A 15,110-nucleotide genomic window follows, 5' to 3' on the forward strand; every position below is an offset into this window, starting at 1 on the left:
AATGGAAAATAGCCAAGCCAGACCAGATCAATCTATTTTGGTACCTTGCTCCTTATGGGTATCAGTTGTCTTTCATAAATGCACTTCATCTTCGCTCACCCTGGCCAATTGTGCAATGATGTACATACAGAGAGAATTTCTTTCTGATCTGCAAACTACAGCTTGATCGAAATACTCCTATTACCTTAGCCTGTCGTTGTTATTAGCGGTCATAATATTATCTACCTTTTAAAATTTGTGCCAGTGCATTATACAGGTCAAATTTTTGTGGTGCTTGGCAGGAGGGAGTCTTCAAGCACAGTGATCTTCAGTCTTTCCTCTTGTGGGCACCCTCTGCCTCACAGTTCATCATATTTTCCAAGTCCCAATATCCTTTCTTTTACCGCTTCCTCCCATAAGTATACCTATTTGTCTCTCTGAGGTAAAGGAATATTACTTTTTTTGAATGAGTGATCTGCATGTGTCCTGCTAATTTAAATTTAAATCCCTTAGCATTATAGCAAATATGTTTTCTAACCCTGACTTTAAGTTTCAGCAATTATTGAATGTGCCGCACTTACACTTACTTGAATTAATCAATAAAAATATATACCCGACTCTTTTTCTTCATGTTCATACAACAAACTCCAACCAACACTGAAACATTTAGCAAAGACAAGAATTCATACCCCAGAACTTTATATATAAAAATACAAATTTTACCATTTACCTAGTTACACAGCAATCGAGCAAACCTCTCTTGTCTTGAGAAACAGCATTGGAATAGAAAAACATTTTGAGGCTAAGAGAGGAGCATTTTGCAGGGAAGAATGTTCAGGAGGGAATTTCAGTACTAATTACAGGACACCCACTCATATTAACATATTCACCTGCTGAGTGGAAAGGATTTCTAATTTAAACCTTTAAACCCCAGAATGCTAGTGATTTCACTGAGCTGTAAAGCTAAGGCATGTCATAACAAGACTGAAACAAATCTGAGGAGAGGATTTTCTGCACACCTCATCCAGCACTGCCTACCTGAATTCTAGTCATGCTGTTGACTAGAGCAAAGATATAACCTGAAAGAGAATTTGTGGAGGCCAGCAAGTTGAGCAGATTACCTAAACTAGGCTATTAGAAACACTAAAAGGATAATTAATGATGAAGTCCTGAGACAAAAGGAAATACATATTTCGGCATGAGATTCTTAAGAGCAAATCATTACCCAGAACATTTAACAGCCCCATAATTAGGATGCAATTTTAGAACATCTGACACCTGGACAGAAGCCCTAGCTTCTAAGCAAAGCGAACAGTAAATTTAAAGATGCATCACACCTCCCAGGAGACTGCCTTAAATAAATAAAAGTGAATAAACCTTCTCTTAAATTTTTGTGAGGCCTAGTCTGGTAGACAGTCTGAGAATGCTTAGACATAGGCATGAGCATACCTAGTTTGAGACTGGAATGCATCCTCTGGGGTAAACTTAGTTCCCAGGAGCTTTGGTGTGTACAGAGACAGTCAGGAACTGAGCAAAGGATCGGAGTAACTCAGCGATGAGTTATTACTTAGTTACCTGAAGTGGTAGTTGGGAATCTAAGTTGCCTTTGTGATTATTTCAGCCTCTAGTGCATTATGGCATGAGTGTCTAACCATCAGACAAAGCCATGCACTTCATTTCCTTCTGAATGCTTTCAAATCATGACCTTTTCCAAATCTTTTCATGGAAATACTGAAGTCATCATTTCACACAGAGCTGAGGAAAGTGAGAGGCTGCCAGTTTACCTGTTTCATTTTAAAGGACAGAGAAAACCAGAACCACAGGAGACTCTCAGCAAGTGTACAATACCCACAAAAACGGCTGCTTTTTAGGAGAAACCAAAAGGTTTTACTAGAAAACTAGTGGATGAAGAGGGGAACTTCACATGTAATGTTGGCTTTTACTGAGTCTTACAGAGTTTAATTTGGAAAAAGTAATAGAAACTGGCTTATCTTTGGGAACAGTGTCATATGGATTGCAAAACCACTGATGTACAATAAAGGCATGTTGCTGTTCCCCCCCCCCCTCCCGGCAAGTTTAGCATCAGCAGGCTTTACTTCTTCCTTCCCCTCAACCAACATCTTTATTAATGGCCTGCAAGAGTAGGCCACAGTGCACTAATGATATTTGCAAATAATGTCATTTAAATAAGAGCTGAAAGCACTATTCAGAACAAAGCAATAACATGAAAATACATAGGGAATTTAGAAACCTGTGCTGAAAATAATGAAATCCTGTGTTTCTTTGGAGGAAGAGGGTAACAAGCTAAAGATAAATAATTTAAACACAAATGTCCAGTAGATGGGAGGAAATGTAGGAAGTGAGAGGTGTTCCTAGGTGAGAAAGTGTGGGCAACTAGGACTACCGCCAAAAGAAATTTTTGCAAGTCATTAGTGAATATGCTAATGTAAGGCACCAATCCAATGCCATCTAGTCACAGAGTACTCTGTAAAGTTCTGGGCAGGTTATTAATAAAAGATGACTTATGAGTTGCATTCAGAGACAAGGAACAAAAGTGGCCAGAGGACAGGAGTGGTGCATATAGAAAAAAACCTCAGAAGACTTGCCCATATGGTGCTTACTGCACTAACATGGTCCAACTATCTCCTAAATCAGCTGTGTAGGGAGGTTTGGGCAAGCACCTATAGACAGAACAGGAAACAGCCTGTGTGACATGTTCTGGTGTATGAGGGACAAAGCAGGTATGGGCAGGGCTATTTCTGATGTCTCCTGTACGATGTCCCTAATGAAGAACACGTCTGGCACAGCATCATATTTCTGCCATTGGCCAAATCCAGACATTTCAGAGGAAAGTGAAGGAAATCTTGTGGTTTGAAGACTCTCAAGAGAGCAGCAAGAGGCAGGCTGCTCCACAAAAGAAGACAATCCAGGAGCTGAGGTGGCAACTGCGCTGGTAGGGGTAGTGTCCTCACCAGCAGGAGTGAGTACCACAGTCACCAAAGGCAGCAAGCGGACTGGCTCCAGTGACAGCCACCATGTTGTACAGGCAGTCCAGTGCGTAAGTGCAAAGTGATGAGTTAGGTCTGAGGTCAATCCAGGAAGTCCAGTCAACAAGTGACTACAGAACTAGAGATGGGTACAGGCATGCCTGCAACATAGCTCAGGCAAGGATTGGGAGCCAAGGCTCCTGGGCCCATTGGTGGAGGCCCCAGGTGAGGATGGTCAGGGCAGCTAAGACCTGTTGGTACCCTCAGAGCTCTTACAGAAAACTATAGAAAAAGTTTTAAAGGAAATTCCTTCTCAACCGTAGTGGTACTTAGTGATGAACTTAGTAATGGTTAGTTACTTTGTCATTTTAATGGTAGATGTTTACAGTAAAGTCACTTCGGAGCTAGTCACCCCGAGTCTTTTTCTGTAGTCACTAAGTGAATATGCACCTTAAAGGAGCCAAATAGCTCATCATAATGGTTAAGTGGGTCAGAAACATTATACCCTACAAGTGCCTGTTTCTCTCCTTTGATTGTAAGAAGCTGGTGGTAACTATCTCAGATGAAAATGTCTAAAGCTGAATGAATTGAATCCCATGCATGAGACTCAGCTGAGAGTTTTTATAACACCCAGATATATTCTGGCATCTTGGTTGTGATTTTTGTAATGCTGGATCCTAATAAAACCGTTATCTTGGGTCCAGTTATGTGAGTGCAGATGTCTGGCAGGCTGGAACTGGGGAGTCTTAGGTATGTGCTGAGGGGTTCTTTAATGAAATGATGTTTCATGGAAGCATAGGATCGTATAATGATGGTGATCATAAATGATATATGATCATATAATGATCATAAAAATATGCACCGAGAAATATGGGTGACTGCAATTATAACCATTGCACAATCAAGTATGCATTTATTTTAAATAATATTTTAATGACTATAATAATTTTAATCATTCAGCTTTTTGTGAGGGGAATAAATAATAATAATGGACAGATTTCTTTTGGCTAGGTTCTTGAAAGCTATAACAATTGTTTGTTTTAAACAGCCACAGCCTGTACTAAATGTGAATACATTTATCTTTAATTTGCATTGAGGAAGAAATGCACTTAGCTTGGTTCCTGCCTTTGCAGGGAATGGCATTACTGTAACAATTGTTTAAATTGCTTACATTTCTGGAAAAGGACTTTTTTGTTAATTATACATTAAAAAAGGATGAAAAAAGCCCCTCTGAAACTGTGTCAAATACTTTGTTTCTAAAGAATGTTGATCTGGGTTTTCCAAATGAAACAAACAGAACGTTCAAGGAGTACCCATTTTACAGTTGCCTGTGTTTCTTAATAAAAACATCGAAAGCAGGCAGTTTGGTGCTTTTGAGCAGCTGTTTGAGAAATAAAGATTTAAAATTGATCTTGAGTCTTAATTCTAGTGATTTTGCAGCTGAGATTGGTTGCTGAGGTGATGCATCCCAGCTTCATGCCATGTGGCCCCAGCTGTCGGCTGCCTTCTGTACCATACTGATAGGTAACCTTCTCATCTTGCCGCCTCCTGTGCTTTAGACTGATGCATAGCAGAGGTATGATGATACCTCTGTCAGTAGAACAGAGAGATCTGAAATGGGCATGAATTTGGTAATAATGGAGCACATGCAGGGGGAAGCTTTTTTTATTGCTTATGCCTTGAGAAGATGAGGATCTGAGGATGAGTAAAACTTAAAACAAAACCCTGTAATGTAATTTCTCAACAGAGGATGTTTTCCTTGCTCCAGTTGGGAAATATGTTGCAGTTCACTGCAAAGTGAAATGCCAGCGAGGTACTAGTAGATGTTTCACATTGCAGTTAACTGCAAAGTGAAATATCACCTAGGTACTGGTTGATATTTCACTTTGCAGTGACTGTGTTTCCATTAACTACAGGTAGATTCGGTGTAAGGATCAAAGTGACCAAAATTCTCCATCTTGAAGACTGAAGTGACTGACTAGATGCAGTGACACTGCATACTCTGAGTTTTGTTCTGTTTTTCTCTTGGCCACATCTTTATACTCCAGATCCCATGGAGGAAAAAAAAAGACGGAATAGAACCGCTGTCATGGCCTTAGATCTGCTCACTAGCTCCTTTTTATTGGAGTCCACTGTTGTGGGAATGGTTACAAACAAGATGAAGTGGGTGTCAGGTTTCTGCCCAGGATAATTACTAATTAATTTGTACACAAACTGAGAGAAAACTTGCTGAAGGAAATGTAAGCATATTTTTTTCAGTTGAGGACTCAGTGTGAAAAAGAATTTAATAAAGGAAAAGCTGGGCTTATTTGATTTCCCACCACCACCACCACCTTCATAGCCAGCATATTTAAGTAAGATTACATAATATTAGCAACTGTGAGCACAAAATATCCATTTGGTTTTTGTGTTTAATATCTGTCTAGCAACTCGGTATAATTTGGAAGGTAGTACACATTTATTCCTAAGAGAGGTGATGACTCATTTGTGGTTAATACCACCTGGAGTTTTTCTTCAGATTACTTATCAGTTGAACACAGTTCATATCACAGTAAATCTTACAAACTAGGCATCAGCACTGGTTTGAAGCTATAGCACCCAGGTGCAGATATGCCAAGATTCACGAGTCCCTGTTTGCTTTCAAGTCCACCGGCAGCTTAGCTCTTGGAGAAGTTCAGGTTTCCTTGGAGCCCAAGTTCTTCTTGTTAACATGATGCCACAGCTTCTGGGGGTGCTTATCGTTCAAGCAGCTGAAACGATGAGACTGACAGTTCTGTGAGTCTGAAGCCCAAGGGCTGACCCTTACCTGGGCATTTCCCCTATCTTTCTTGCAACTATGGCCTGCCTGTTAGCAACAAAACTGACTTACACCCAGCAGGACAGCCCTAAAGTAGGGGAGACCATGAGGTGCTACTGCAAAACAGTCAAGAACGCGGTGACAAGAGCCCTACTCTGGGATGTGGAGTCAAACCTTGTACGGAATTGGGCAGTGCGGGAGCAGGAGCAAAATTGTCATCGGCTGAGTAAGTGTTTTAGCCTCTGGGCTAGTGGCTAGCCAAATGACCCTCAGCTTCTGCAAACTGGAGACAGGCCTGAGAAGTTAGGGTGGTAAGTCAATGAAATGACGGAAGCAGCCAGCGTTGTGTGACTGCTTCTATGGGCGAATGCCTCTAAAACCTATGTCGCTGAGTGGGGGAGGACCCACTGGGTGGGGGACATGAGAGTGCTGAGTGGGGATCAGCGCCTAACTGTCTTCAACAGATGAAGCTGGGCAGTTCTCCGCTCACCTCGTTGGTCCCTGAGCATTTTTACTTAAGCGTCTGTCTCCCATACTGTGTTGTATATGGAGCTCTGGCATATGTTTTCGGGCTGTGACTGCCACTGGGCAGCAGAGCCTGTTTAAAAAAAAAAAAAAACTTCTCTGAAGACTTTGGGCTTAAACCAGGGCTATCATGAGATCACGCAGCTCTCTGCAGTCACAGTTTTACCCTCTGTTCTGTGGACAATTTTTGCTATTTTGCTGTGATGTGAAAATGCAAAACTGTTTTAATAATACTGAATTCTTATTCCATGTTTCCATGGGTACTTTCAGAAAGAAGTAAGTACAATGTCAGTGATGTTGTGTTTGTCTGTGTGCATCTGGCATGCTTGATCATACTGTTAACAACACTTTCCTCACTTGAACTGTGTAATTGTTTGCCAGCTGGTGAAATGATCAAATTGAGCATTTCTCGCGAGCCTGATAATGACACATTCTTTATAAGAACCGCATCAACAACATGCGTGTCATGCAAAGAAGGGGCAGAATGCTGTAGGCAAAGTCTTAATGTTAGAACAGTTGGAATATCTACTCTGTTTTGTACAGAATTTGGTACGGTGATTTGCTGTAACTGTGGGAGGCTTTCCTAACAGTCAGAGGTAGAAATTAAATGAGACGACTGTTGGTGCCACTCCTCCTGTCCCACTCTATAAAAATGTCTGTGTTTTTACCTAATCTTTGTTGTTTTGGGGTTGGTTTTTTTTTTTTTTTGCAAAGAAGAGAGGGTGAAATTCAGGCTACAAAGCAGTGCTCAGTAACAAGCACCAGTATAACTGAGTGCAGTTTGTTCACTGTTCCACATTGCAGTCTAGATCAAAGAGCTCCAGCTGCGAGGTTACATAGTTCGCCTTGAAACGTTACACAGCAGGCAGTCGCTGCGGATCAACTGATAGGGCTGTGTCTAGGCGGGTCATGGGCTGATTATGCGCTTGATGTCTCAGTGGGAGATCGTGCTCAGAGGTGGGGAGCGTGACGTGACTGAGGTCCCGTTGGCTGGAGGATGGAGGTGTACGTGGTAAGAGTGAGACGTGACGAGACAGGTGTGCAGTGGCTGGAGTAGAGTTGGTACCCAAGGTTGACGCTGGTGTACCCACACAAATGAGGTCTGAGATCCCTGCCTGTACTGTGTTAACCATAACCTGCTCTCTGAGGTATCACAGAACTGACCAGAATTATTGCTGCTTAAATATACTTGTCAGTTCCCTGGGCTCCCTTTGCTGGCTTCTGATCTTGGGAAGTTCAAGTATCTGGAAAACAGACTGTAGAATTGAAGTGTCATAGGGGGAGGTTGAGGCTGGAGGTTCTTCTGAAGAGGTGCAGTTTGTGCATTTAGAGTTAAGATAAACCTGGAGACCCGATAGACATCACGGCTGACTGAAAATGTGGTTTGTGGGCACTTCTTTCTCTCGGTTGCTGTGGTGATTCCTGTCCTTCACTGTTTACTTGTTCTGGCTGCTTATAAAACAGTCACTTGCATGGCAGTTTGTTCTGTGAAAACCAGTCTACATCTCTCAGGAAAGAGCAGAAGGGGATAAAACTTCAGGAAAAACTGTCAGGATATTGCTTGGGGCAATGAAAATGATTTTTTTCTGACTGGAAGAGCAAGAATTGTAATTTAAGTGTAAATTGAAGCATTCTGAGTAAATGAAGTTTAAGTCTTAGCTTTTTCTTTGGTCAAAACAATCGTTTTCTTTATCATAAATGAGAAATTCCTTTTAGTCTTGCTCTGAATACCTGTTATTCTCCATGTTGTTAATCGTGGTCACAGGCACGCAGCACCAACAAACTGTAGAATGAATGTACAGGAGCCAAGCAAAAAGAAATTGGACAGACTGTTTATCAGGTAGAGTATTTTTTCTCATCAGGTCTTAGACTCCAAACTTAAGCCCATTCCTGTAGAGGAAGGTGCTCTAAAATACCAAAATTGAGCATGAGCTTAAAGTATTTTTCTGGAAATGGGTTGCATTTGAGGAAAGCGTTGGTCATATGCATCATCTGGGTTGGAGGGTTTGAAATAAAATATTTGGTTTAGATCCTTCTGACTGTGTATTGCTTTTAACAGTGACAGCTACAGTGACCTCAGCGATGACAGCTCTCCGGAAAAAGAGTTCCCTAATTCAGAAACAAGCTTGAAATAATTGTATGAGATCACAGAAATGGATGATGCTATTGAGGTAAACTGAATCATTTTGATACTGCTTTATGACATTTACTTCTTCTAAACTTAAAACAGGACACAAAGTTATCTTGATTCTCCCTTTTGTTTCAAATCCTGTCTGAGAGCTTATGTTTTCTTCCTTGCCTGCAGCACTTAATTCTTTTCCTCTTCTGCTGCTTAACTCTGCAATTGTGATATTAAAGTCTGCTACGTGTTTTGGGTACAACTTATATGTAGGATGCTGTACAAAATCAAGTTGTGTTAGTGTTTGAAGGTACAATGAAAATACATTTTAAAATTAGGTTTGCTTTTTTTTTTGTTACTTCAGTTTGCAAGTTTGGATCACTTTGAGTACACTATGTTGACATGACTTTTTGTTTTGCATTAATATTTAATTGCATTTGATGCATTGATACAACAAAGACATCCCAAGATAAATACTTGGATTGCATCTCTATCACTCTGCAGATTAAAACAAGTTTTATAAAATCGTAGCTTTGTTTGCTATAGGCTTTGCCAAAGTGATGTTGGATTGGTTGTTTTTTCACCTGTAAACATGGTAGCCATAGATTTCCTTTCAGTTTGGAGGTTATATTTCCTGTGAGACGCCTGATCTCTGCAGGATCTGGGTTTGAATCTTAGTCTTACTTTATTTTCCCTACACAGATTCATCAGAGTTGTGGCTGGTATGGTACTCTGATACACGTGTACATTCATGCTTTTCAGTATTTCTGAGCACTTCTGTAAGCAGGACACAACTTTCCCCTCTGATTTTATTCCTCTCACATGGGGTAGTCACTAAGCAGCTGTGCCAAACAGACGATCAAGGCTGCATGTGAATGATGCACTTCTGCCCGATGGTCTCCTGATTAAAATGCTGGCATGAGATGCTAGAAATTGGAGTTTAGTTCTTAGCCGCAGCATGGGTTTCTTCTGTGATTTTTAATTTATTTCTTTTTCCCTCTCATGTACCACACGTTAAAGATAATAATACATCCCCAAGTCATGAGAGTGGAGAACAGAATGTTAAATGATTTCATGACCTGGTGCATGCAGATACAGTACTAATGCATGTCCTAGAGTGAGCAAAAAATAAATAGACAAAATGTTCCTTTTCACTCTTGCCCGGATCCTTCCCACCTCCAAACATCACTGTGGCTCTGTTTCTTGAGACCAACACATAGTACAGGACAGCCCCTTTAGCTTTGACCTTGCTTTCCTCAGTAGAGTTTATGAATGGTAATTCTCTGTTTACCATTGCAGGTGTGACTTTTTCAGTGCTTGAATGAATGTACTTTTGTGATGCTTTTAAGTAGTTATCAGTAGTCAAGCTGATTTTGTTTGAACATGTCACTAGTGGATACCAATTATATTCAACAGAATTACTCTAGAAAGGATTAAATAACTAATTCCAGATATAAAAGAAGAATAGAAGCATCGGCTCATTTATTTTTACCTCAGGTTCAATTCTACCCATTAATCAGAGCTGGATACACACGTAGACTATATTTAGCTTTGTGGTTTTGCTTTATGCTGTTTGACCTAGATGAAATGCATTTACTTGTAGTATTTACCATAGGACTACTTTGAAGTCACTCAACGGATTTGAGAGAAACTGACATAGGCATGAAATAAATGGAGTTACAGAAGAAATATTTTTAATCATTAATTTTTTTCCATTTATTCTTCCTTCCCCTCCCTCTTTTTATGTTACAGAAAGTTGAGAACAGGACAATATTGCATAGAAGAAAGTAGAAGAGTAAGCTGCTTACGGTCCTCATAGTGTCTCCTCCTATACTGTTTCCAATAATTCTCTTTACAGATGACAGTTTTACTGTTCTGTAGCAAAAACTGTTCTGTATAAAGGCTGTTTCTCTTTAAAAATGACAAAATGGTTGTGCACCTTAGCTGTTAATCATTATTGATCTTGTCCTATATTTCAGAATGATCTCAGGTGAATATGTGTTAATTCACTAGTTCACAACTGTTCTTGGTTTGAAGGAAGATTTGATTGTTTTCAGTTCGCCTTAGAACAGGAAGATAAAATGCATTAGTTCTTGTGAATGAGAGGGAACGCACTAAAAAATGTAAGGGAAAGTTGTCTTATCCATGAGCAGTAGAGAACTGTTTCAGGTTTGTTTCCCTATTAAGCTTGTTGTATGTATATATTTTTTTACTTTTTTGCTGTTCCATATGTACAAATGAGAAATTGTTGCTGTATTTCAGCTCTGTGATTATAATAATTGATGTTGGATACACATCTTTTCACTTTGCTTTTATAAGTGATTTCACTTTCAAAAGTTCAAGCTTATTTGCTCTGTTTCTCGTGAAAGCCTGATAATACTGAATGTAATTCTGACCTACAAAATTACAGAAGTGCTATTAGAAGGCGGTTTTGTATTTGTATTTTGTCAGAGAGAAAGTGAATACACTCGTATGTTAAAATGTAATTCGAACACTTGTATGCAAGTTGTAGAAGAACCAGTCATAAACGTGGAGCATTATCTGGGCTCCAGCCGTGCAACAGTCAGTTAATTTCAATAAATGAGTATAAAGGTGAATTAAGGTTCACCCTTGTTTTCCCTCATCCAGTGACCACTCCATGGTCATGGCACTCATTTCCCAATAGAATAGAACGATGCATTTTAATTTAGGAATCACAAGTTATTCCACTGCATGACAATTGCAGGCAGCCCTGCAAAGCCAGGGCTGCAGCCTGAATCACTGAGACAGAAGGGGAAGGCGAGAGGTGCTGCACCGTGTTTAAGGCTGGATCCCATTAGCAGGGTGGCATCATCAGACCTGTCACAGAAGCTGGACCTGAGCTATGTAACTGACGGGCTCCAAATGCCTGGGGCACCCTTTCCTATAAAGAAAACTTCTGAATTTTGAACTTTGTGTTTCATTTTGGTTTTGGGCAAAGTGACTTTTTTAATTCATCAAAAGGTAAATATCTGTACAAAGATAGAAAGCACCGTGTCCTTTATTACCGCTTTGTAAAACAGTAAGTTTGAGAGCTTTGCATTGCTTTAGAAAATCTTAGGTTACACAGCCAATTTATCTCTTCACTAAAAGAAGCTTTAATGGTAATGAAATATAAAACGTATTCCTATGGCAGTGTTTTTCTAAAGTGGTTTGCAAAAGCGTGCCTTAGAAATAGCAGGTATTGGCAGAATTGGTATCACTGTATGTCTTCCCCAATGAGAGACACTGGCCACTGGTTTGTGAAAGGTGAAGCATTTCCTAAGATTGTCTGTAATGTGCAAATGTATTTTCAAATATATTAAATTGTGTTATTCAGAAGTGTTTAGCTACTGTGTTAATGAATCATGGTGCCAATTGTGAACTGTGGTGACAAGGAGGGAATTTTTCGTTTAGTTGTGACCCAGTTGTATTGTCTGTGAGAAGCTGTGATTTATCCAAAAAACTGAGGGGACAAAGGGACATACAGCCTGGAGCGAAGCTGGAAACAGCACCTTGATCTCCCAGCGCCCTTACCAATCCTCTTCCTGCTAACTGTGCTACACAAAGCAGTATCCTGGAGACAAACACATCACTGCCGCAAGGGATCCATCTCCTATTTGAGCTGACAGAATGTTGTGGTTTAGCCCAGCAGGCAGCTAAATACCACATAGCTGTTTGCTTGCTCCCCCACCGCCCCCAGTGGGATGGGGGAGAGAATCAGGGAAAAAAAAGTAAAATTTGAGGGTTGAGATAAAGACAGTTTCATAGGACAGAAAAGGAAGGGAAAATAATAACAACAACAACAATAATGATGATAAAAGAATATACAAAATAAGTGATGCACAATGCAATTGCTCACCACCTGCTGACTGATGCCCAGCCAGGTCCCGAGCAGCAGTCGCCACCCCCGGCCGACTCCCCCCAGCTTTATATACTGAGCATGACGTCACATGGTATGGAATGTCCCTTTGGCCAGTTTGGGTCAGCTGTCCTGACTGTGCCCCCTCCCAGCTTCTCACTGGCAGGGCATGGGAAGCTGAAAAGCCCTTGACTAGTGTAAGCACTGCTCGGCAACAACTAAAACATCGGTGTGTTATCAACATTATTCTCATCCTAAATCCAAAACCCAGCACTGTACCAGCTACTAGGAAGAAAATTAACTTTGTCCCAGCCGAAACCAGGACAGTATCTACCCCTTATTCTATACCATATACGTCATGCCCAGTTCCTGCACTTTCCAATACATCCCAATTAATCACCACTGCTTTTCCTGTCTTTTGATATATAGACACAGCTATCATTCCCTTAGTCTATGGGCCATCCCTATAAAATGTTCGTTGAGTTTATTTAGTCCATGACTTTGGGCTCCATCTGTCGTAACAGTCCTTCAGGGCAGGAGAGATGCTGTGTGGTGTTGGATTTTTTTTTGCATGCTGAAGCTGGTTTTGGTTCCATCACCGCTGCACTTGTCCAGTTCTATCATTGCTGCACTTTGCTTGGTTTCGTCAAAGTTCATTCTTCATTTTTCTGGGTGATTCTTACTGTGATACCGTTGATATGGCATATAGCCACCACAGAAGTGATGAAATACAGTATTACATAGTCATTAACATCCTACAATTTAATTCATTGGCTATTCTCACCCAAAATCAAATCCTCTTGAGGTACACATCGGACTTCCCCATCCTCCCGCATCACCCACCAAGTGCACCCAGGTCCTTGAGCAAAAGCAATCCCACGGATGGGTTTGCCTTTGCCCGAGGCAGGAATAACCCAGACTGTCTTCCCCAGCATATTTTTTATGTGCACTACAGGGACTTTAGCCCCTTCTACAGTACGTAACAGTTTTGGCTGGGCGGGGCCAGCTCGATTGGCAGATCCCCGAGTGTTGACTAACCAGGTGGCCTTTGCTAAAGGTGCGTCCCAGTGTTTGAATGTCCCACCACCCACTGCTCTCAGCGTAGTCTTTAACAGTCCATTGTATCGTTCGATTTTCCCAGAGGCTGGTGCATGATAGGGGATGCGATACACCCACTCAGTGCCGTGCTCTTTGGCCCAGGTGTCTATGAGGTTGTTTTGGAAATGAGTCCCATTGCCTGACTCAATTCTTTCTGGGGTGCCATGTCGCCATAGGACTTGCTTTTCAAGGCCCAGGACAGTGTTCCGGGTGGTGGCATGGGGCACGGGATATGTTTCCAGCCATCCGGTGGTTGCCTCCACCATTGTAAGCACATGGCGCTTGCCTTGGAGGGTTTGTGGGAGTGTGATATAATCGATCTGCCAGGCCTCCCCATATTTATATTTCAACCATCATCCTCCATACCAGAGAGGCTTTAACCGCTTGGCTTGCTTGATCGCAGCGCATGTTTCACATTCGTGGATAATCTGCACAATAGTGTCCATGGTCAAGTCCACCCCTTGATCACGAGCCCATCTATATGTTGCATCTCTTCCTTGGTGACCTGAGGTGTCATGGGCCCACTGAGCTATAAATAATTCACCCTTATGGTGCCAGTCCAGATCCACCTGAGCCACTTCAATCTTAGCAGCCTGGTCCAGCTGCTGGTTGTTTTGATGTTCTTCAGTGGCCCGACTCTTGGGTACGTGAGCATCTACGTGATGGACTTTTACAACCAGGTTCTCTACCCGGGCAGCAATATCTTGCCACAATGCGGCAGCCCAGATGGGTTTGCCTCTGCGCTGCCAGTTGCTCTGCTTCCATTGCTGTAACCACCCCCACAGGACACTTGCCACCATCCATGAGTCAGTATAGAGATAGAGCACTGGCCACTTTTCTCAGTCAGCAATGTCTAAAGCCAGCTGGATGGCTTTTACCTCTGCAAACTGACTCGATTCACCTTCTCCTTCAGCAGTTTCTGCAACTGGTCATATCGGACTCCACACAGCAGCATTCCACCTCCGATGCTTTTCCACAAGACGACAGGACCCATCAGTGAACAGGGCAGATTGCTTCTCATTTTCTGGTAGTTTATTATACGTTAGGGTCTCTTCAGCACGCATCACCTCCTCCTCTGGAGATATTCAGAAATCTTTGCCTTCTGGGCAGTCCATGGTCACTTCCAGGATTCCTGGGCGACTGGGGTTTCCTATTCAAGCCCGTTGTGTGATCAGTGCGACCCACTTACTCCACGTAGCATCGGTTGCATGACGTGTACAGGGGATCCTCCCTTTGAACATCCAGCCTAGCACCGGCAGTCGGGGTGCCAGGAGGAGCTGTGCTTCAGTGCCGGCCACTTCTGAAGCAGCTCGAACCCCTTCATATACTGCCAATATCTCTTCTTCAGTTGGAGTTTAGCGGGCCTTGGATCCTCTGTATCCCCGACTCCAAAACCCTAGGGGTCGACCTTGAGCCTACCCTGGTGCTTTCTGCCAGAGGCTCCAGGTAGGGCCGTTCTCCCCGGCTGCGGTATAGAGCACATTTTTTACATCTTGTCCTGCCCGGACTGGCCCAAGGGCTACTGCAGGAACTATCTCCCGTTTAATTTGTTCAAAGGCTTGTCGTTGCTCAGGGCCCCATTTGAAATCGTTCTTCTTCCGGGTCACTTGATAGAGAGGGCTTACAGTCAGACTTTAATTTGGAATGTGCATTCTCCAAAAACCCACGACGCCTAAGCAAGCTTGTGTTTCCTTTTTGCGAGTTGGTGGAGACATGGCTGTTATTTTGTTGATCACATCCATTGGG

The 15,110-nt window shown here is 42.0% G+C and overlaps 1 protein-coding gene across 3 annotated transcripts in view; it reads left to right on the top strand.

Annotated features, from left to right (window-relative positions):
* The window catches only part of CTPS2 (CTP synthase 2), an 80,751-nt gene extending 69,005 nt beyond the window's left edge, over positions 1-11,746 (top strand). For 2 of the 3 annotated variants that reach the window (XM_076357004.1, XM_076356997.1), the window contains exons 18-20: positions 8,054-8,128; positions 8,348-8,459; positions 10,160-11,746. In XM_076357004.1, coding sequence (XP_076213119.1) covers positions 8,054-8,128; positions 8,348-8,423 — 151 coding nt within the window. In that variant the 3' untranslated portion in view covers positions 8,424-8,459; positions 10,160-11,746. The remainder of the gene's footprint in view (positions 1-8,053; positions 8,129-8,347; positions 8,460-10,159) is intronic. The other variant, XM_076357012.1, reaches the window with a different exon arrangement.
* Positions 11,747-15,110: the final 3,364 nt, after the last annotated feature.

Source organism: Aptenodytes patagonicus, chromosome 1 (genome assembly GCF_965638725.1).
Source record: "Aptenodytes patagonicus chromosome 1, bAptPat1.pri.cur, whole genome shotgun sequence".
Taxonomy (NCBI): Eukaryota; Metazoa; Chordata; class Aves; order Sphenisciformes; family Spheniscidae; genus Aptenodytes; species Aptenodytes patagonicus.